The sequence below is a fragment of the Arachis stenosperma genome, chromosome 10 (genome assembly GCF_014773155.1).
Source record: "Arachis stenosperma cultivar V10309 chromosome 10, arast.V10309.gnm1.PFL2, whole genome shotgun sequence".
Lineage (NCBI taxonomy): Eukaryota > Viridiplantae > Streptophyta > Magnoliopsida > Fabales > Fabaceae > Arachis > Arachis stenosperma.
This window is the reverse complement of record NC_080386.1, coordinates 29,581,892-29,607,156: the sequence shown is the minus strand read 5'-3', so window position 1 is coordinate 29,607,156 and position 25,265 is coordinate 29,581,892. Positions and strand designations below refer to the sequence as shown.

The window sequence follows — 25,265 nt, the reverse complement described above, 5'->3', positions numbered from 1 at the left end:
TTAACTGTAGTATTTCTTTAAGGATTGTACATTCCATGTGTTGGAGATTTTATCTCCGTCTAGATGTTCTAACTTGTAGGCACCTTTTCCCAGAACTTCGGAAATTCGATATGGGCCGTCCCATGTTGCTGCGAGCTTTCCGTGTGTGGAAGGTCGCCGAGCTTGTTCTGTTTTTCTTAGCACTAAGTCGCCGGTCTGAAAGTCTCTGGGAAATACCCTTTTTGAATATCGTCGGGTAAGTTGCTGTTGTAATGCACGGTGTCGAATGGCTGCTATATCTCTGATTTCTTCGATAAGGTCGAGTTCAGCTAACCGAGCTTGGTCATGATTTGTAGCTTGCACTCTTAGCGAGCTTTGTGAAACTTCGATTGGTATCATCGCCTCCGAGCCATACACTAAGCGGAATGGAGTTTCTTTAGTTGTTGAGTGTGTTGTAGTATTATATGCCCATAGCACTTCTGGAATTAGCTCGGCCCACATCCCTTTGGCGTTGTCGAGCTTTTTCCTTAGGGCTTGCAAGAGGACCTTGTTCGCTGCTTCTGCCAACCCGTTTGATTGTGGGTGTTCTACAGATGAGAAATGTTGCCTGATTTTCAAATTCTGCAAAAATTCTTTGAAATTGTGGTCGGTAAATTGCCGACCATTGTCAGTAACAATGTGTTGTGGTATGCCGAATCTACAGATAATATGCTTCCAAACGAAATTTACCATTTGTGTTGATGTTATCTTTGCTAAAGGTTGTGCCTCGATCCACTTAGAGAAGTAATCGATGGCAACTACCAGATATTTTACCTGTCCCGAGGCTGTTGGGAAAGGGCCGAGGATGTCCATGCCCCATCTATTGAAGGGCCAGCTTACCACGGAATGATGAAGTTCTTCGGCAGGTAGGTTAATGATCGGTGCATGCTTTTGGCATTTTTCACAGGTCTTGACTTTCTTGCTGCTGTCTTCCCATAGTGTGGGCCAATAAAATCCTGCTCGGAGAATTTTTTGGGCTAAGCTGCGAGCTCCGGTATGTATTCCGCATATACCTTCGTGGGCCTCAGATAAAATAAGGTCGGCTTCATCCCTGTCTAAACATTTTAAGAGAGGTCGGGAGTAACCCCGCCTATATAAAGTGTTATTTAATAATGTGAAAAAAGATGCTTGTCTCTTAAATTTTTTCCTGTCTTGGATTTCATCGGGGATAGATCCATGTCTGAGGTACTGTAGATAAGAATTTTGCCAACTATCCTTGTTTAAAGTAGTTAAAATGCTCATTGTATCAATGCTTGGTTTTTCTAAAGTTGATTGCAATAGTTTGGCAGTGTGTGCTTGTGTTGTTGCTAACTTTGACAAGACATCTGCTCTATGATTTTGTTCTCTAGGTATATGATGTATTGTAACTTTCAAAAAGTTTGTTAAGAGTTGTTGAACAACATCTAAATATCTTTGCAAAATCTGATCTTTTACCTGGAAACTTCGGTTGACTTGTTGAACAACTAACAAAGAGTCACAGAGTATGGTTAAATTTTTGATATTTAAATCGGCTGCTAACCTTAGCCCTGCAATGAGAGCTTCGTATTCCGCTTGGTTGTTGCTAGCTTTGAACGAAAAGCGGAGGGAGTGCTCTAGGATTATGCCGTCTGAACTTTCCAGCAGTATGCCTGCTCCAGACCCCTGAGGGTTTGAGGCACCATCAACAAACAAGGTCCATGTCTGATTTACCTGTTCTGGGTGCGAGCTTGTTAATTCTGCGACAAAGTCAGCTAACCATTGTGGTTTGATGGTGCCGCGCGGTTGGTATGAGATGTCAAACTCAGAAAGTTCTATAGACCACTTGATTAACCGTCCTGCTAACTCGGGCTTGCTGAGTATTTGACGAAGTGGATAGTCTGTTCTGATGATGATTGTGTGGCTTTGAAAATAAGGTCGGAGTCGCCTTGCGGAGAAGATTAGAGCTAGGGCGAGTTTCTCGAGCCTCGGGTATCGAAGTTCTGCACCCTGTAATGACTTGCTAACAAAGTAGACTGGTCGCTGTTGGTTATCTTCCTCTGTAGTGAGAACAGAACTAATAGCCATGTCAGTAATAGATAAATACAAATATAGTGGCTTGCCGAGTTTGGGTTTTTGTAAAATTGGTGGTTTTGAAAGGATTTGTTTTAAATCGGCAAATGCTTTTTCACAATCTTCAGTCCAAGTGAAAATTTTTTTATCTTTTTTTAGGCATTGAAAAAAGCTGTGTGATTTAGATGCCAAGCCTGGAAGGAATCTTGATAGAGCTGCTAATCTTCCTGTTAAACGCTGCACTTCTTTTATGCTCGTGGGACTTTGCATGTTAAGTATTGCTTGACACTTTTCAGGGTTTGCCTCAATGCCTCGGTTTGTCAGGATAAAGCCGAGGAATTTGCCTCCTCGGACGCCGAAAGCGCACTTCTCGGGGTTCAGCCTCATGTTATATTTTCTGACTTGTGCAAATATCTCCTCGAGGTCTTGTATGTGAGAGGAGCCGTCCTTTGTTTTGACGACCATGTCATCTACGTATACTTCGATGTTTCGGCCGATTTGTTCCTCGAAGACTTTGTTCATGAGTCGCTGGTAAGTTGCACCTGCATTCTTTAATCCAAAAGGCATAACATTATAACAATAGTTTCCATATTCAGTTATAAATGCTGTTTTTTCCTGGTCTGATGGGTGCATAAGGATCTGGTTATAACCAGAATATGCATCCATGAAACTCAAGGTACCAAAACCACATGAATTGTCAACCAGGGTGTCAATATTTGGCAGAGGATAAGCATCTTTAGGGCAGGCCTTATTTAAGTCAGTGAAGTCGACGCACATGCGCCATTTACCGTTTTTCTTTTTTACCATGACAATGTTGGCTAACCATGTCGTGAAGCGGAGTTCTCTGATGAACTCGGCATCAATGAGTTTCTTGACCTCGGCTACGGACGCTGATTGCTTCTCGGCCCCGAGGTTTCTTTTCTTCTGGCAGACCGGCCGAGCTGTAGGATTGATTTGTAGCTTATGTGTGATTACTGCTGGGTCTATCCCCGGCATATCTCCTGAGGTCCAAGCAAATAGGTCGGCATTTTGGCGTAAGCAATTTATGATGTTTTGCCTTTCCTCTCCGGTGATAGACGTTCCGATGAATGTGAATTTGGTAGGATCTTCTTTGAGGATGACCTTTTCCAGCTCTTCGTTTGGGGTTGGGCGATCTTCGAAGTCAGCCCTAGGGTCGAGCTCGTTTAGCAGTGGCCTCCCGGGTTGTATGGAGTGAACACGTGCCTGCGTGCTTCTTTTGATTGGCTTGAGGCTGGAGTTGTAGCATTGCCGAGCTTCGTAAAGGTCACCATGTACGGTGGCGATTATATTGTCCTGCACAGGAAACTTGATACAAAGATGAAAAGTGGAAACAATAGCAGCAAATCTATTTAAGAAGGGTCTTCCTAGTATGAGATTATAAGGACTGAAGCAATCGACCACGAGATATTGTATATCCTGTGTCTTAGTTAAGGGTTGCTCACCGAGTGTGGTCTGTAACCACACAGATCCGAGTACAGGCACTCGTTCACCTGAAAATCCAACTAGATCTCCTGAGTAAGTTTGCATGATATAGGTGCTGAGTTTCATTTTCTGGAATGTAGTGAAGAATAGTACGTCGGCGCTGCTCCCAGGATCAAGCAGCACTTTCCGGACAATAAGGTCTCCCAACTGAATTGAGATCACCACAGGATCATCATAGTTCATATGGTTTGACTTAAGATCAGAGCAACCAAAAGTCATCTCAGGGATGTCTGGGGTTGGTTGATATTGGACAGAAGAGTGTTCGACCGCCAACATGGCCCGGTATGTTCGTTTTCTTGCCGAGTTTGTGTCTCCTCCACCGGCATATCCTCCTGAAATGCAGTTAATGACTCCTCTGGGCTGAGCCGGTGCTTTGTCTTTTTCCTTGGATGATGAAATTGTGGCGGGTTGGTCGGAGCTTGGACGTTTCTGCATATGTCCTGCAATGAATTTATCAAGGTGTCCTTGCCGCGCCAAACGTTCTAATAGATCCTTGGCTATCACGCATTCATCTGTAGTGTGACCATGCTTTTGATGAAAACTGCAGTACTTCGATTTGTCTACGTTTTTTGGCTCGGGGTAGTTGCCGGCTTTACGGGGTGGCTTGATGAGCTTAGAGTTTAAAATTTCTTTGATAATGTCGTCCCTTTTGGCGTTGAACTGAGTGTAGGACTCGTATCGTGGCACAGGCTTAAAGTTTTTCTTGCTCTCCCGAGGTTTATCGTCATCTTTCATAAGGGGAGACTTTTCTGCTCGTCGGGCCTGTCGAAGCTCTTCGATGTCTATTTGCCCCTTAGCTTTCTCCCTAAACTCGGCCAAGGTCTTTGGTTTGGCCACTGCAATTGTTTCTTGGAATTTGCCAGGTCGGAGGCCGCTTTTAATCGCATGCAAGTGGACCTCTGGGTGTAGATCAGGAATTTGCATCGCTACTTTCGTGAAACGGGTAATATAATCCTTCAGACTTTCCTGTGGACCTTGTTTGATTGTAGTCAGATAGTCGGAATCATGCAAGTAAATTGCCGATGCTGCAAAATGTTGTTCGAATTGCTTTGCTAGCTCCTGAAAGCGTGAAATGGAATCTGCAGGTAAAGAACAAAACCAGTCAAGCGCGGGTCCATCTAAAAAGGAAGGGAAACAACGACATAAAATGGGGTCGGATGCCCCATTGACAATCATAATGGATCTAAATTTTTTAATGTGCTGCTTAGGATCTCCTAGGCCATCGTATGGGGTTAGTGTCGTCGGTAACGTGAATTGTCGTGGTAGTTGAAAATTCATGATGTCGGCCGTGAAAGGCCCCGCCGAGTTGTCGGGCTGGTCATCATCATCCTCGGGTATCGCCTCCTCGTCCCGATTGTCAGCATCGTCGTCTTGAGGTGTTTCCGAGACATGAGTTGGTTCGGAGCGTCGGTCATCATTTTCCTGGCGCTCGCGACGATCATTGTTATTTTCCAGTCGTGCGTTAGCCAATTGTTGAATCTGTTGTTGCATTCTTTGGTTTTCTTCCGTCATGCGCTGGTTTGCTTCAGCCATGCGTTGATTCGCCTGCTGGAGCTCAGTTACCATCCGGAGAAGTTCGGACGGGGTGGGGGGAGGGACATCGGCCATCGTCAAACGTCAGGGTCTCAAAGGCTCGTGGAAGGAAATTTCACACGAGGCCCTCCTTCTAGCGCCAATTTGTTCTTGCCTGAGTAGGGTGGAGGTATAACTCGGTTCCTTGACGTAGGTCGGTGGTTCCTCCCTGGTGAGTATAGTATACGTCGGTCGGTTGGAGCGGGGGGTCGGGTACCTGCAAAGGCACTCCGATGCTTAAGTCAGTAGAGTGATATATGATGTGAATGCTTTCATAAAAAGATGATCTTACCTTTTGTTGTTTCCTCGTTCCTTTATATCCATGTGGACGAGGTTGTAACGTCTGAGAATTGATTGCGTATCCGAACGGATGAGGTTGTAACGTCTGAGAATTAATTGTGTGTCCGACGTTACAAGCAATGATTAATGCTATTCGTCAGAAAAAAGGGTCGGTTGCCGAGGATTATACGTTGCCGAGCTCATAACTCGTAACCGATGTTTACTGGTCATATCAGTTTTAATATACTATTTTATCTAAATAGAGGACTATTTTAAAATGTAGAGATTTTTCGTTTTCTATTTTGCACTGGTATATATATACTAGTCAAAGCCTCTGCACGGAATCATATGTGATATATATTTTTAACATACAAGTTAAAAAAATCTCTAATTGACATTCTTCTTTCCTTTATTTATCCAAAATATTTTTAATAATTATTGTAATATATATTCAAATAATTACAAAAAATTAATTTAAGTTTTTTATATATTTAATAATTAATTATAAAATATTAAAAATAAATAAAATTTATTATAACAACAAATATATTATCATCGTTGTTTTTATTAAAAGATATTGTTCATACTCTAATTAAAATAGTTCAAGTCTAAAGACTCAATAAAATTGGATCATCCTAAAAAAGCTCATTAAACCTGTAGATTCAATTTGGATCTGTCAACCCGACTTTGTTTGGAGCATCGATAAGATTTCATTGTCCGTGTTCGACCGTACCTGACTTGTGCAGCAAGTAGTGCCTTATCCGTTATCACCCAACTACTTCATATGCAATCTACAAGACTAACATCTATTACAATATGAGATAACTTTTCTAAAAATTAAAAAAAATCACCCATTACTATAAATGTAGAAATACAAAAATGATGCTCAAAATCATCACTTTTTTTAATTAATATTCCATTAATTTTAAATATTTTTTAATTTCAATTTACTTAAATTTGTCTAAAATTCTTCCTAACTTAAATATTAGAATTTTTTATAGAAATTTTCTACCATCATCCACTTGAAGACTTCGAACAACTTCGTCTCTTTGAAAAATAAATTGAAACTTTTATTTATAGCAGTCTAAATTTTAAGTCTAGATTCAAATTACTTTAGTTTTAAGTATTATCTTAAAACAGATATTTTAGTAAAAAGAAACTAATACATTGATTATTTTAGTATTATAAAAAAAAGTACACATTTTATAAATAAAGAATGAAAAAATATTATTTAAATATCCCACATAAAAAAATCTTTACCAGCACAAAGTACATCATGATACCTAAGGTCACAGAGATCACGTTTCGATATAGCCATCAAGATTCTCCCACCCCACCTATTACAACACGCTCACAAGTACTAGACCATCCCATCCCATGTAATGGCAATGATCATGTGCATATTTATGGCTATGGTTTTGATTGAAATTTTTTAACATATTTTGTAAAAAAGCTCGACCTTAAGTACCAATAACTCAGTGACCCATTTATTTTGGTATTGTCATTAAGGACAGAACAAAAGTTATATAAATTTGTAACATCGCAGCAATTACAACTCAAAATACACCTGCCAAATCACATCGAAATAACTCACTCATTATACAGCATTTCACCAGGTAAGTAGGTATATAACACAACTCAGAGAAAAAGCATTGAAACTAATTATAAGAGAATAACTAAAAGAATAAACCACGGATCACTATAGCAACCTTCAAACCCGCAGCTCTTTATATCTTTATATAAGCTGTAAGTGTTGTCTCATATATTTTTTTTGATATCGATATATTTATAATTTGAAATTATAATGATGTATACGTAGGAAAAAAAACTAATAATTTTAATTATGTTTAGAATAATTATATATAAAAAGATATTGATTACTATTAACTAGTTAAAAATTAGTCCCTTAATTACATTTTTTCTGTTAATTAATAGATATATTATTTTTTTTATCTTAACCATTATTTCTGTTAACGGGCCTGCTACACATATAAGTTTACAAGCTTACAAGTTGGCCCAGCCCAAATAGAACTCACGCGCATGAAGAGAGATAACATGGCGCGTCAAAATCACGCGCTCAACACTCAAACGGTTACGTATGGCAGACTCTTCCACTTCTTCCACTTCTCAAGGCGCTTTGAAAACAAGGAAACCCTCCCATTTTCGAGCGAAAATCAAAGTTCAAAATATACAAATTGTTGTTCGAAACCTCCATCAAAACACCATCAAACTCTCCGTGAAGAATCTGAAGAGAAAACAAAGCAACAATACTCAACGTAAGTTCATTAAGATTCCTGTATATTTTATTTTTCTTCTACGTCGTTCTTCTAGGGTTTACTATTATTCTTACTTCTTTGTTACACTGTTTTAAGTTTTACGTCGTTCTTCTAAGTTCTACGTCGTTCTACGTTGTTGTTCTAAGTTCTCCTGCTATTGTTGTTGATTTTTGGGGGTTTATTTCGTAGATTGGGGGTGTATACTGCTTAACCTTGTAATGTGACTTGATATTGAAGTATGGTTGAGTGATATCTGACTAATATCTATATGCATGCATCTGAATAATATCTATGGGTGTATCTCACTGTTATCAATGGGTGTATCTTGCTGATATCTTTGGGTGTATCTGACTCATATATATGGGTGTATCTTACTGTTATTAATGGGTGTATCTTATTGTTATTAATGGGTGTATCTGACTCATATATATGGGTGTATCTTACTGATATCTTTGGGTGTATTTTTCGTTTCAGAGAAAATGGCAGCAAGAAACCAAACAAAAGACCTTAAGTGTGCCACACATCTCCTGAGTGATAAGTTCAGAAACATGACTGAGGAGAAGAAGGCGATTGTGAGGGATCTCGGATTTGGTGGGTTGATGCACATCCCACCACTAAGGGTGGATCACCAACTCTTAAGGGAGCTGGCAAACAACTTCAAACTTGGGGAGAACAAACTGAAGACAGGATATAGTTCTTTCCAAATAACCCCAAAAAAATAGGTCATGCGCTTGGCATCAATACAACAGGTAACTAGCTTAAAATTATAGGTGTATATTAAGTTGTTGCTTGGGTGAATTTAAGTTGATGCTTGGGTGTATCTGAACCGACTTGGATACTTTGTTGTCTTCCTTTTTGTAGGAGATCTATTTCCTGAGAAAGTTGAGTATAAGAAACTTTCTGATGATGACAAAATAATTTATAGAAGATTCCAGGGTAAGACCCTCAAAAGTCTTACCAATGAAATGATGGAAATCGGTGTTGGCAACGAAGAGGAACGCCTGATGTTCAAGAGGATATTCATCCTCTACATACAGATGGCGTTCCTTTTGCCGACGACGATAAAAAAAATATCGCCCGTGCACCTGGCCCCAATTTTTAAGATGGACGGCATATCGGAGAGAAACTGGGGGGGGGCATGTTTTGACCTTCATGGTAAAGGGCATCACAGACTACCAGGAGAAGAAGAAGAAGGCAATTAATGGCTGCCTCTTCGCCCTGATGATAATCTACTTTCATCTTTCAAAAAACAAAGGCAAGAACAGGGCTGAAAGACCACCAAAGCCCTGGATTGCCAACTAGACTAAGGAGCAGTTGGTGGAAAGAATGACTGCAGAAAGAGAGGAAATTTTGGTAAGTAAACATAATAAGTTGGTGTATTTTATTTACCTGAATGCTGCTAACTAAAATATCTCATGTTTCAGGGGATTGTGAAGATGGCAGAGACAAGAGAAAAAATGAAAAAAAAGAAAAAAACAAGAAATAAAAAAAAAACAAAAAAAGGAAGGCGAGTCCAACATCATCTTCGGAGACAGAAACTACTGACAGTAACACTTCTACCTCTGAGTCTGAGGCTCAAGAAGACTCAGAGGATTCAGGAAGAAAACACCCCAGCAAAAAGGGGAAAAAGTAAGTACCATACTTTGGTGTAATTTCTTTTTCGAGTTGGGTGTATGTAGTTTATTAAGCAGGGTGTGTTTCGTTTGCTGCGTTGGGTGTATATTGTATATTCAATTGGGTGTATCTCGTGAATTCATTTAGGTGTATTATTAGTATGTTCTAAATGATGATTGTTTGCCTTCTAGAATGGACTCCAGAAAAAGAAAGCAGAGGTAAGAGGAGTCAGATTCTGATTCAGAATCTGAATCTGAACCAAGTGATGAGTAATGTCCTGAAATTATTACTCCTTTCTTTTGGCTTCATTATAAAGATTTCGTGTATTAACTGAAGTGTCTATTATTAACTTATAGGAGCGAAGAATCATCACCTGCGGAGAAGGAGAAGAAAAAGAAAAAAACAAAAACAACACCAAAAAAGTAAGCAATTCTTTGGATAATATTCTGTGATAAAATTAATTTTTTATTTCTGATTGGTACTCTTTTTTTTCCACCCAGAACACAACAAAAAAAGAAAAAAGTTGTTGTGGAGGATTCACCTCCTGAAGAAGATCAATACTTTGACGGGTACAGTACCTCGTAAGCTATATTACGGTCTATCATCGTAATTATTTTTGTTCACATCTTATTTTATGAATGTTGTGAGAGATATGAAATATCAAGTGACGAACTCGATGAATGGCTAAGGAAAAACATTGATAAATCTGCTGTAGAGGGGTATGTCTTGCTGGGCTGTGTATTTGAGATTTTGGTGTCTTTTGTTTGCTAATAATTGTATCTTGTTTCGCAGGGAGAACCAAGCTGACCTGCGATCGACAGAAGGTCGCTATGTGTCCTCTGAAACGTAAGAAGCTTTATTATTTAATAAAATCTTGTTATCATGATTTGGATGTATTTTGTGGAACCATTTGGGTGTATTTTGTGGATCAAGTTGGGTGTATGTTGTTTACTAAGTTGGGATATTTCGTTTGTTTTGTTGGGTGTATATTGTCCATTCGGTTGGTTGTATCTTGTGCATTCATTTGGGTGTATTTTATACCTGTATCTTATTTTGTCTGAATAACATGAAATCTGTTTAGACTACCGGCTGTGAACTTGGGAAGTGATGATCCTTCCTCTCAAGGACGCACAGAACAGAGTAATGTAAACCAGCCGTCACAGAGCATGTAATTTCTCTTTCAAATAACCGTTACTTTTGTTCTTCTATTACCTTCTACTTCTAATTCTGTATATATTTTTTTTAGAAAAAAAAGCCCTTTATTATTTTATTCAAGAAAAAAAAGGCAGCAAAAAAAAGCAAAAACTGCAAGTATGTAAGTTCTCAAAAAAACAAAGCCTGTCTTCTTTTTGAATTGTTCGGGTGTATTTTTTGACCTTCTTTGGGTGTATTTTAGGTTGAGTCTGACTGATTCGAATATGATGGTTGTGAGGGAACAAACACCGTCGGAAGCGCTTGCAGTGTGAGTTTTCCCAAGAATATTTCAACCTTATAGCCTTATTATTTTCAAATACGTTGTTAACCTTTCATTTTTTTTCTTGTTTAGAGTCCCGATCCAGGTTTTGTGCCGGCATCCCAAACAACCATTGAGACATATTTCGAACCAACCCCTATGCTACGTATTGAAGGGACTAGAGAAACGTAAGAAATAGTATTGGGTGTATATTTGTTTAGCGTTTGGATGTATATTTGCTAACAGTTTGGGTGTATATTATTCCTGATCAATTTTTTTTTACGCCATGATTAATTTTGTGTAACTGTGCAGCACTCCTGAACCCCCCAAACAACTTCAAGAAACCACACCCACGCTTCCCCCAGCTCCAACTAAAATGTAAGTTCATCAGACTAAAATCAATCTTTGCTTATCATCCGTATATTCTTATTCTTACTCTTATTCTTATACATCATGACGCAGTCATCCAGCCGCAGAAGACGCTGCTGCCCTGTTGATGATGGCACGGACAGCAACCTATGTTCCTAAAATAGATCCAGGGATGCCATCATTCAGCCTTGGATTGACTGATTCAAGCCAGGAGGGGGCGTCAACGCAGGAAACAGAAAGGGGAAAATCTCCAGAAACTACAAGTATGCTAGAACAATTAGACAATTTGGTCCAAAAATTAGCAAGCAATGCAGCGAAGAGAAAAGACGAAAGTCCACAAATTCAGAGGGAGACTGGGGGAGAAAGTTCTGCAAAGTTTGAAACTCCTGGGGGAATAAATCAAATTCCAGATGATATGAAACAAAAGTGCTACATCTGGGGGACGAGACTGAAGGAAGACGTAGATGGCAATACTAACGAGTATGAGGAGATGTGCACTCTGATTGGCCAAGGAGAATACATTTTGATGAGAATGCACCTTGCATCCCTCCAGGCAAAAAGTGATATAGAATCTCAGGTAATATTAGACTAACATTAATGTTTTTACACCAAAGTCAACTGCAATGTTTATTAATGTAAAATTGATTTCGGCATATATTTCTAGATTGTATCTGCCATCTGCCTCATCCTAAACCAAAAAAATGAAAAGAGGTTTCAGGAACAAATATACTGTCTCCCCCCCCCCCCGATATTGTGGTAAGTGTTACTTCTACGAACTTTGGATGTATTTTCTGTATTGATTTGGGTGTATTTTTTAGGTTCGATTGGGTGTAAGTTGTGTATTTTCAGTATTTCATTTCTTGTTTCGCAATTCTTGCAGAGCATGGCACTTTCGGATCACCCAAAGCGGGAATTCATATCACCGAAAATGAAAAAGGAATTCAGGGTGGAAGCCTACCCGAGTTTCATTCCCTTCATAGATAGAAAAAAATTAACTTCGCATCCATATGTAAGTTTTCGTTTGCTAAATTTGTTAGTACGCTTATTTACTTATATGACAAATAAAATAACACACTGTTGAAATGTGGTAATCCTTCAGATTTTTGCTCCTGTTTGCCACTCGGGGCATTGGTGGTTATGGCTGATAAATACAACAAAGCGAAAATGTCAAATACTTGACCCGCTACACAAAAAAGCTCCAAGCGATGAGAGAAAGGACATTAATAAATTCACTTTAAGTTGCCTCTGTCTTCTTTAATTTAATAGATAGGTCTATTTCATTAGTTGTGTTGGGTGTATATTGTCCATTCAGTTGGGTGTATCTTGTCCATTTATTCGGGTGTATTTTCTGATTTGTTTTGGTATTTAAGGGATATGTATTTTCAAGATTGATAACATATGCCGGCGGAGAACCTCTACAGAAAGGGGAGAACGAGAAGAAAATTAAAGGATCATATGTTAAAATATCAGGCCAAAAAACAAGGTATAAATTTGTGACTCTGAACATTAAACTTTCCTAAATGAGATTTGTAATTTATTTTCTTCGTTTTCAGCTATGACTGCGCTATCTACGTTATGAAGTGGCTTGAGTTAATTGAGCCGGAAAACATCAAAAAGGGGAAGTATGAATGGGATAATTGGCCATAGGTAACTGTCTTTAGAACTATATAACTCTGTATTACTTTACTGAATTAATATTGCTGTTTAAACAGAATATACTTTTTAATTGTAGGAGGAGGTGGACCACTATAGAGTGGAGTATGCTTCCCGGATACTATTCAGTTAGATGAATAAACAGAGAGATCGGGCAATTAGAGAGAGTAGTGCTATAAGGCTGTCGAAGCCATCCTCTGTATTATTGAGTCCGTTTTGTCAGATTAATTCTGCTGATATAGAAACTGGGTAATCCAACTGCTGGGTAGTATGTAAATTGAACAAATGATGTAAATATTTGCCATTTATCAACAACTTCTATTCCATGTATATTTTTTCCCATAGTTAAACTATCTGTGCTGGTAAACTGTCTGTGATGTATTCAAAAACTGTATTACAGGTGGTAAAATATGAAGCAAAAAATCAAGGCATATATAAACGCAAATTATAAAATGTTACACCCAACGCAAGTCTAATAATACACCCAAGATTGCATAAAATATACACCCAATTATCTGTGCTGTATTCAAAATGTATGAATTACATGTACTAAAATATGAAGAAAAATATCAAATGAAATATACACCCATAACCTGCGAATTTTTACAGCTTTTGTTCTATATGTATCTATATATGTGTCTATATGTAAATTGTGAATTAACAAAAATACACCCAAAAGAAAGAGTGCTTTTACACCAATATTCTATAAAACTATACACCCAAAGAGTTATCCCCTGCTGCTGGTACCCTGAACTGATAATTCATAACGTGTCCTTGATATTGGCTGGAATTTGAATGCGCCGCTGATGCAGCATCAAACAGGTTTATCTGAATATAACACTCACACATTAGCTAAACTATTAACGAGAAAAATAAACTCAATCGCCACAAATTTAAAGAACATTACTTTTACCTCGCTTAAAACTTTCGTCTTCTTCTTCTTTGTGGCATTTGCAATCTGTTTCTCCAGCTTTGAACCTAGCCTGTTTTTTGGACGTCCTCTTGTTCGAATCCTTGGCGGGCTTTGAAGCTCGTTAACGGATTCCAAGTTGGCGTCTTTGTGGGATAAAGAAGATGTCCCCTTCCTTTTGGCTTTTAATGCTTCCATCTTGGCCATGACGTTATCGTACGCACGGTGCAGAATTACAGTCAGCTCCTCCGATTCGGAGGCAAATTCACAAATATTTTGTGAACGAAAAACCAATTGGTCGAATCTCTTGCTTCTTGGCTCCATTAGTGGCTCGTCGTGGCTGCTCTTGATGTGTGTGTGTCGCCTCTTTACCTTCTTGCTCCATCGTTCCAGTATATATATAGGGGACACTTGGCTTACTTGTTCGAAGCTTAACACGCTTAGTGCGTGACGGCACAGTATCCCTCTCGACTCGAATAATAAGCATTGGCATTTTACCTCGGCTGCAACTGAGTCGTAGGTAACCGCGAACTTGTTGAATATTGAGCTGGAAACTTGTTCTCCGACTTCGTATATTGAATAGCCTAGAGCGGAATTCTTTAATCTGGTGATGTAATTCGCCTTTCCTCTAAATTGCGCTTGGACTTTCCTAAACTTCGCATGAGTGTACGCATCTTGAAACTGAGCTTCAATGGAGGATTTGGTTGCACACGATATGACCGTATGAAAATCTGCAGCATCTGATTCTCTCTCTGCTTGCTCCCTGCTTCCAAGGCAATTATCGTATTGTTTGACGAACTGAATAAGCGAGCTGTTCCGGGTGATGTACTTGTTAAAAAATGAATGTATGCTCTCGCTCCTTTGTGTGCTTCTCATCCCTGCCCAGAAGTGGTGATCCAGATAGATAGGAACCCATATGTGATGATCTTCGTACAGATCTGCATAATACACCCAAACACAGACTGTAAAATACACCCGAGAGAACATACAATTTACACCTCTGCTGCAGATTTTAAAAACACATTACCTGAAAGCCACTTGTTGTCCGCAAGACCAAAATTCAGCAGAAAATCGTTCCAATTCCTATCGAATGAGTCTTTGCTATGAGAGTTCCAAACAACATGGCTCATTTCTTGTTTGATATCGGCATGTCCTTTGTACCCGTTTAATTTGCTTGGAATCTTCTTCATGATGTGCCAAATACACCAGCGGTGAACTGTTGTTGGCATACAGGACTCTAAATCCCTTTTCATTGATGCGCACTGATCGGTGAGAAACCCTTTCGGAGCGTTTCCTCCCATGCAACGAAGCCAGCATTGAAATAACCATTTGAATGATTCAATTTCTTCGTTCTTTATCAAAGAGCATCCGAGAAGTGTTGACTGACCGTGGTGATTCACCCCGACAAAAGAACCACAGACCAAATTATACCTGAAACAAATTACCATGGTCCAGAATGCAAAATCATTAGGTACACCCCAACAAATGCTTCGAATACACCCAATGAAACAGCCAATATACACCTCTGCTGCGGATTCATAAAAATAAATTAATTTAGCATCATAAACAGGGACAGTTTGTTACCTGTTTGTATTGTAGGTGGTGTCGAATGAAATGACATCTCCGAAATACTCAAAGGCGGCTCTGCTTCTTGCATCGGCCCAAAAAGCCAGCTTAATCGATTGATCCTCCTCGAGTTCGAGCTCAAAAAAGAAATTCGGATTCTTCTCTTTCATTCTTAAGAAATATTTCCCGAATTCCTTTGCATCTTCTTGTTCGGAAACATTCCGCACTTCCCTGGTAATGTAATTCCTCACGTCCTTTTTGATAAAATTTAACTCGCGGTGACTCCTGGCAGCCGCAACAAATGATTGGTAGGTTTTGCTTGGTCTGATACCGGCCTCCTCGTTATTCTCTATCGTACGACGAATGGACATGCTTAATTCCCTGTGCTGTTTGAGCATCTCTGCTTTACTTGGACAGCAGGGGTGCGAATGATCCAGCACAACCTTTGAAATGATCCAAGCACCGACATCCTTCAATGTGTGTATATAAATTCTTGCAGGACAGTTTAAACCGGCTGTCGAATTGGTCTTCTCGGTCGGAGATATTTTAGATTTTCATTTTCCCTCTCTGCTACATGTAATCAATTGATTCTTAATCTCGTTTTCCTTCCTATTTGTGCACCGAACTCTTGTAGAGAAACCTGCAGCCTTGGCGTAGTTCCTGTAAAATTTTCCAGCATCTTCAAGGGTGGAAAAGGTCATTCCGACCTTCGGAACAAGCTCGTCATCAACAACCGAGAGAGGCTGCACAATACACCATGTCAGAACTGTGAATACACCCATAGATATGATTCAAATACACCCAATCATGTCTAATATGATACACCCGAACCGCAACAACTCAACTACAGAATGACCTTTAAAGCCATAAACTGTAAATACACTGGCTGCAGAATACACTATGTCAAAAACTAAAAACACACCCAATCATGTCTGATATAATACACCTGAACAACAACAACTCAATTAAAATAACAAAAAACCAGTAAAGTGTAGATACACCCACACTTCTAGCTAAAATACACCCAAATACACCTAAAATAGAAAACGAAGCTCGAGTTGCAGAGAGAGAAAAAGGTAACGTAAACGAAGAACATACCAGTGAGAAAAGGAGAGGAAAAGAACGATGGAGAAGAAGGAGGGAAGACGCGCGAGAAGAAGAACAACCAAATCTCAAAATAACGAAAACGAAGAAGGAAACAAATATTTTAAATTTGGTAGTTAGATATACGCGAGATGTTATATAGCGCGTGTAATCAATGTACGTGGAGCAGCGCGTATTTTGATTTTATTGTTTAATGAATTTGTAAAGCATACAAGCCCTAATGGCTTGTATGCAGAGCTTTTCCGTTCTGTTAATTAGTCCCTCTTTTGTCTTTAAACTCATTTTTACTTTTAACGTCCACTCTCACATTTTGATTCATAATTGCTTGTAAGAACTAAACCGATAATCTGAATTATTGGTTTAACTAATTGACTCGATAATAAAAAAATATAACATAGTCAAAATTTAAAATTAAATTTTAAAATATATATCTTCATTAACATTTTAATAAAAATTAAGTCTTAAATTCTAAAAATAACTAATACAAAAATAAACATAAAATTTGTTAGTATTATTACATTAATATTTTAATTTGATACAATAAGAGTACTAGTAAAACATGTATACAAGAGTAATAATATATATACAATAACATATATACAACAATATATTACACTATAAGATAAAAAATTGAATAATCTTCTAGAAATCAATAAGTTATAATCAACCAGATATAATCAACAACAATTAAGAATCAACAAATTTAGTTAATCAATATCATTAATCAATTACTCAGTTAATCAAATTATAACCCACTAACAGAATAACTTAAAAAATTAAAAAATATACCTGATGCAGTTTGCACTTTGCAGCATGCGGACAAAGAAGAGAGAGACCGAAGATCAAGCACGGCAACGACAACAATAAAGAAGACGAAGACGACAAAGACAATGAGAGATGCGGCAACGATAGACACATAGGAGGTGACGAGCAAGTGAAGGAGATGCATAGGAGCTGACGAGACGAGGTAGAGTAGTTGGCAACATCGCAACAATTGTGCAGTGGTATAGTGGCAGTGGCCAATAGTGTGAACCTCTCTGACTCACTGAGTGAAATTGAGAAAGGGTCAGGTCTCAAGTGGGGATGATTTTAGGAGAATGGAGCTTGACTTCGAACAAAGTATTTTATCTTTTAGAATTTTTTTAAAAAAAAATAGCAAAAAACGCCATTTTAGGTAAGGAGCCAAAAAAAGAACTTCGAATCGATCCGAGTTTTTAACCCACCAATTCGCAAATTTGGACTAAAGTTAAATTGACCGATTAAAACCGAGTCTCACCAGTTTGTTTCTTTATATGGTCAGACAAATCACTGAAACTAATTTTGTGACCAATTTATCGATTTTTCAATTCGACTTAAATAAATCAGTCTGATTCTAACAAGTATATTTTGAACAAATATTTTATATCTATGAATTTATTTTTTACAAATCTTTATTCCCAATTAACCCCCTCCTCACCCCCACCCCCTTACGCTACTATTTTATATATTTAATTATTGATTCCATTAAATCTTAAAAATTTAAGTAAAAATAGAATAATAATTTGATATTATTCTCTTAAACTTAAATAAAAAAAATCTAAATTTATATTTTTATTATTTAAAACTATTATATATACAAATCAAATATAATAATAATAATAATAATAATAATAATAATAATTATTATTATTATTATTATTATTATTATTATTATTAAACTAAAAAATAAAATAAAATTTCTATCACAAGAATCTTGGAATTCAAAGTCGCTGCTTAGAGGCAGGCAAAAAGGGTGGCGGTAGCAACAAATAGAATTGAAGAAAATTAAAGGAGTTTGAATACATTGATGATGCGTCTTGAAAGAAAGAAACAGCTTATGGAAAACACCACAAAGTAGCGAAATTAAAATCAATGACAAGAGCCAAGAACATGCATTGGTCACTAGCTAGCCCATAGTATTAGCCAATTGTTGTTATCTAAGTCTATAGAACCTAATATCCATAGCTAACCTAATTGCATGTGAAACAATTCCAACCCTTCCCCACCTATTTATTATTAGCTCAGAGTCTATTTCAATCTAATTTGGACGAACATACATTACTATGGGTTGCTTCTGATTCTTTTTAGAGTCAAAACTCATCAGCACCCCAACTTAATATTTTTTATATAGTAATTATCCAAACTAATTCTTAAAATTTTTAAAATTAAATATTTTAGTTTTTTAAATTTTAAAATATATAAAATAATTTTTAATATTTATTTTTATTAGATATAATATAGTCCGTTTTAGCTTCGTTAATCATTAATAACGACTGGCTAAAAATTTTAAAATAGTTATTCCTAAAAATTTTAAAATAATCCCTTCGAATAATTTAAATTTTTTCAAAAGTTAATGTCTTATAAATTTTTACTAATCAGAATAATAAAATATTATTAAAAAATATATAATAAATAAAAAAGAATAAATAATAAAATATATACTAAAAGATAATTTTATTTATTAATTCTAAAATGTCATAAGAAATTATTTTATTTAATTATTAACCTATAATTCTTATATAGATCAAATATGATGTATAAACTATAATAATAACAATTAAATCTAATAGATTATTACATAATTAAGAAATATTATTTAATTCGCATTGCATGCAAGTTATTTTAATGTGTTATCTTTATAATTTATACAAATATTTTTAATTGTTATGTGAAAAAATTTATGTTAAATAAGAGTTCTTCTATCTCTTTAAATAATGCTAGTCATTTTCTTTTTCATTATCAAAAAATGATCATAAATATTGTATCTACAAATTAAATTAAATTCATATCTTACATGTTTAAAAATAAATATAGATTCCTTTATTTTAAATTTGTTTTTTTTAAATAGTACCTTTTCAAAATTAATTTATAATTTAGAATTTTAAAATACACAAACAAAATTTGTATATATAAATAATTAAATTTAAGATAAATAGACCAAAAATTTTAAAAATTAAAATTTATTAATTTAAAAATAATTATATATAAGTAATTCGAAGAGACTATTTTAAAAATAATTATACATAAATCCCATTGGTCGTATCATCTTAGTCTTTAAACTCTTTCCTAAATTATATTGGAATGAACCATTTTAGTTGCTTGGTTGTAAACTACAGTGAGTAATTTTTTTAAGAATAAATATCTATTTTTACTATAAAAATTTAAATATTGACAAAATTGACGATAAAAAATTAAACTAACATTATATTCATAAAAAATAAATTATTTGACAAAAATATTTAATTATTATAATTATGTTAACTTCGATAAAAAAAATTATTTTAAATTTTAAATTCTTAATAAAGTACCTTACCATCATCTTCAATCTCTTAAAATCTTCAACTTATATTAATTGCATTGGCAATAATCAAAATTACCACCACCATCTCTTTTTCAAACCCTAAATCTCCATGACCCTAAACTTCCTTTCACTCAAAATCAAAGTCACAAAGAAAACCACTGCTAATAAGAAAGAGTTGAAAAAACACAGAAAAGAAATTAGAAATGGGTTAAGCTTAAAGAGAGAGAAACTGAAAGAAAAAAAAATTATCCCAAATTATTTGGTTCAGTTTTTATGCTATATAAATTCTTACCTTTTGAGTTTTCTATTTTGTTCTTTATCAGTTTCTTCTTTTTTCACAATGTTGTTAGGAAGTCTAAGATTCTCATCCCTGAAACTAATTACATCGTAAGAGTTATACCAAAGACAATCATCAGTAGCTATTAACCAACTAAGGAAGATGCTAAGGTAGGTTCAACCTTCTTATTCATTCTGGAAAACGAGCCCAGTAAACTCGCTCTTCACATACCTCATTCTCAGTGAGAACTAAAAAGCAAAGAGCCTCAACACAACTACCAATGCGTTGAAAGGAATTAGAGATAATTTAAATATTAGAGTTGGGTTGAGAATTTTAAGAAGTTGAAGATGATGATAGTAGAGATAATTTAAATATTTAATATTTTTTTTACGGAATTTAATACAAATATAACTATTGAGTATTTTTGTTAATGAGAACTCAATTTTTCCGGGTATAATGTTAGTTTAGTTTTTTTTTTATGACTAATTTTATTAAGACTCAAATTTTTCATGGTTAAAAATGATCAATATTTTTTATGTAAAACTAAAAGTGGTCAATAAATTGTAGCAGCCAGCGGCTAAAAAATGTTGGTATGAAAACAAAATGAGTGATATACTTTAATATGGTAATTTTTGGTGTTTTTTAAAATTGTGGGAGTACACAAATCGAATCCTCCGATTTGTGTTTAAAAAGTTGAAAAAATTCAGAGTACACAAATCGGACCCTCCGATTTGTATTAAAAAAGTTGAAAAAATTCAGAGTACATAAATCGGACTATGCGAGTTGTTTGATTTTAAAATTTTGCTTAAGAAATCGCATGGTCCGACTTGTGATTGGGTAAATATGAATTTGGGAAACTAGAAAACGGACCCTCCGAGTTGCTTGTTGTTTTCAATTTTTTTACTGATGAAGAACTCGCATGGTCCGATTTCTGTTCCACTAACACCACATGACTGTGAAGCACCTGTATTCCCCATATTCGAGTCCAATACCACTTTTGTTTCCATATGCAAATTAAAAAGTGGCAGCCAGCAACAATTTATACTTTATTTACTAAAAACATATATAGGATTTATGTGCAAACGATTAAAAAGTAGATAGCAATAAAATATTATAAAATTATCAAATTTCATCTAGAAAAATATTTTAAATTTATTACGACAAAAATATCTATAAAATATTTTTAAATAAATAAAATTTAAATATCTAAATTTTATATAATTTAAAAGTATTTTTATTTGTTTATAAAAATATATTAAAAATATATAATTCATTTAAAATTATTAAATTTTTAAAATAAAAATATTTTAACATTTAATCATATTTTAAAAATACGTATCAAAATCTAATATTTAAGTTATTTTAATAATATATACTTAATGATTTGGATATTTTGTTGCATTTTAAAATATTTTGGTAAAATCTTTGTTTTAATCAAATTTAAAAATATTTTGTTAATAATTTAATTATTTAAAAATTAATTATTTATTTATTTATTAAAAATTATAAATTTAAAATAAAAGTATAAAATATCAAACCATACATATGAAATCATGGTGTAAAAATTTGGAAAAATATGTGCCGGGACACACGTGGGATGACTGACTGGAACCATTCGTGGAAAGTGAGGTGGGCAGTGTTTGGTCAGAGGGACACGTATGCTGCCTTAGCTGCTGACTAATGACTATTTTTTGTTGACTCTGCGACATCTTTCTCATCAGACTAACCTCCATCTCTGAACTGTTAAGGAGCTATACATATTACATAGAAAATGGCCACATATTTTAATATTTTTATTTTATTTCATAATATATTTTGAAAATAGATATTGTCAATTTTTTTTCTATACTGTCAGTTTTTTTTTCTAATAAATTTATCCAAATGTATAATACAAACAATTATGCGTAGAGTGAGATTACGAAAAATAGGAATAATAATAATTTTATTTTAAATAAAGTATTATTTTAATTTTTAATATTTTGGACGAATTTTAATTTAATCTCTAATATTTTAAATATATTATTTTAATCCAAAAAATTTTCAAACGTCATATTTCAATTTTAAAAAAATTTTAAATAAATTTAATATCATTCTATAATTAAATTTGTATTATAATTGGTGTTTTGCACCATAATTAAATATGTGAGAGTATATATATATATATATATATATATATATAGTGCTTGATGCTTATAACAAACAGCTAACTCACTTATTCTTTTAATTAATTAATTGCTATAAATTAGGAGGTTAACTAATATTTCTCCTCAAATTGATAATTGTGCAAAATATCAGCTTGCAATTATTAAAGAAACTAACATTTTCCCCTCAAATTAATGATTATGCTGAGCAAAATATCAGCTTGTAATGAGGTTCTAAAAAATCTAACACGAAAATACTAACAAAACTAACAAACAAAACATTAATGTTTAAATGATGGAATTACGATAATTTTTCCTTAATGAAAGAACATACAAATCAAACAGTTTTAACTTGCTGAAATAGCTTTGAAATAGTTCTGATGCCAGAACTTTAGTGAATATGTCTACTGTATGTTTGATTCTTGCTCGAGATAGTCAGCAACTTTACCAAACTAGACACAGCTCTTTTCTTTATGACATTGCAATATACCTCAATGTGTTTTGCTCTCCCATGGAAGACAAAATTAGCCGCAATATACAAGGCAGATTAGCTATAGCAATAAAATGGAATTGACTTTGGTATTAGGATATGAAAGTCATGGAGCAAATACGAGAGCCATTGAACCTCACACACTCCCTGTTGTCATGGCCTTATATTCCGTCTTTTGATGAAAAAAATGTATATAGATAAAAAATATTATTATATTACTAAAATAAAAAATTAAATTAATGAGTTAAAATATTGATAAAAATAATAAATTCAGCTAAATTTTAAATTATATATATATGTATGTGATTTGTCATTTGCTAATTGCTCTACTATCAAGTACTAGCATAGTAGTGTCAATTCACTACATAAAAGAAATTAAGTGGTTCTAACTTATTCTAAAAATTAATTTAAGAGAAAGGATAAAGGTTTAAGTACGATTTTGGTTTCTAAGGTAGGGGTTAAAAATTTGTTTCGTCCCTAATTTTTTTTGCTTACAAAATCGTTCCTAAAGTTTAATTTGGTTTTAAAATCGTCCTTCGAATAAATATACTCTTACCCCCTAGCACTGTTTCGTCATCTCCTCTTTTGCTCTGCTTCTTCATCCCTACTTCTTCATCTTCTTCATCTTCAGCAGCATCAAGATTCCAGATTCAAGGCAAATCAGAAGCAGAAATTTCTCCAATCAACATAGCATGACATTGCAGCAACACCAACATATCAAAAACCCATATCATCAATAGACAAACTCGATATTCCACAAGCAAAAAAATTCAACAACAAAAAATTTATATATTCGAAATCAGAATTACCATGCAAAAAATTTAGATATTCCACAATAAATTTCAGTTCACAAAGAAGAAGAAAAAGAAGGTCGTGGAGAGGATGCCGGGAGCAGTGACGTGCGGCGAGGAGAGCAGCAAGGAGAGCAGCGAGTAAGGAGGAACAACAGCGAGTGGTGAGGGAAGAGGACCGGCGGCAGTGGCGGCAGCTACGGTAGTAAAGGACGTGAATCCCTTCAGCTCACGCATCCCTCTCTCCCTCTTCGGGATCAGTGACGGTGGCTCAACGGCGACGACGAACCCAGTACGACGGCGGCTCCCTCCCCCATCGTGATCCCTTTCCCGTTCTTCTTTCCTCTTCCCCCACCCCTGATTCCTTCCCCATTTAACCCCTTTTCATTTTTTTATTTTAAATTTTTTTAATTAAGAGTATTTTAGTAATAAAAATTAAAATTTTGATAAAAAGGACGATTTTAAAATTTGGTTAAATTTTAGAGACGATTTTGTAAACAAAAAAAATTGGGGACGAAAAAATTTTCAGCCCCTCCCTTAGGGATCAAAATCATACTTAACTCAAGAATAAATTTAATTTATATCTATAAAAAACACTGTCGTTGACATTTGTACTTATAGAAAAAAGAAACTCATCATATAAACATGAAAGATGACCTCCGTGTGACAGAAGTACCCTGATCTTGGTAACGCACTTGTTTCATTAGTATCTGAATCTACACTACAAGAAAAATATTGAGTACCGTCAGATTTACTGGTAAATATTACCGGTGAATTTTTCGTCCACCACTAATTATCATCAGAAAATTTCTGCTAGTAATTTTTACCCGTAAATTTTTCCCCCGATAAATCCGACAGTAACATATTATTAATTAATAATTAAATTAATAACTACCGGCGTATTTAACCGACAATAAACTTAAATATTTTTAAAAATTAATATATAATTTTAAATATTTAAATTCAATCATTTTAAACTAATAAATCAGAAAATACAATACTTATTTACTCAAAAAATAATTAACTCAAATAATAATAAACTTAAAACATTAACAACCATAAACAATAAGTCAATAATTAACTCAAAAAATAAATTAGTTCAAATCAACTTAGACAATTAACAACAATCAACTAATTCACTCAGAAAATAATTAGCTTAGATAATAATTAACTTAAAAAATTGACAACAATAAATAATAAGTCAATAATTAACTCAAAAAATAAACAAATTCAAATTAACTCAGACAATTAATAATAATCAACTAATTAACTCAGAAAATAATTAACTCAGATAATAATAAATTTAAAAAATTAACAATAATAAATAATAATTCAATAATTAAATTAGAAAATAAAAGATTAACTCAGACAATTAACAACAATAAACTAATTAACTTAAAAATAATTAACTCAGATAATAATAAACTTAAAAAATTGACAACAATAAATAATAAGTCAATACCTAACTCATAAAATAATTAACTCAGATAATAATAAACTTAAAAAATTAACAACAATAAACAATAAGTCAATAATTAACACAGAAAATAAACAAGTTAAGATTAACTCAGATAATTATTTAACTATCAACTAATTATCTCAAAAAATAATTAACTCAGATAATAATAAATTTAGAAAACTAACAACAATATAAACCAATATTTAACTCAGAAAATAAACAAGTTAAAATTAACTCGAACAGTTAACGACAATCAACTAATTAACTCAAAAAATAATTAACTCAAATAATAATAAACTTAGAAAATGAACGATAATAAACAATAACTCAATAATTAATTCAAAAAATAAACACGTTAATATTAACTCAGATAATTAACAACAATCAATAATTAACTCAGAAAAATTAACTCAAACAATACCAGAACAGAAATTAAAAAAATG

At 34.5% G+C, this 25,265-nt stretch overlaps 1 protein-coding gene across 1 annotated transcript; it reads right to left on the bottom strand.

The window, feature by feature from the left end:
- On the bottom strand, positions 1-5,157 carry LOC130956943 (uncharacterized). Its single transcript, XM_057883869.1, has one exon. It carries the CDS (start codon positions 5,155-5,157, stop codon positions 1-3), a length of 5,157 nt encoding a protein of 1,718 aa, XP_057739852.1.
- Between the last annotated feature and the right edge of the window lie 20,108 nt (positions 5,158-25,265).

Coding starts and splice junctions, on each gene's coding strand:
- LOC130956943 (XM_057883869.1), bottom strand. CDS start 5,157: ATGGCCGATGTCCCTCCCCCCACCCCGTCCGAACTTCTCCGGATGGTA.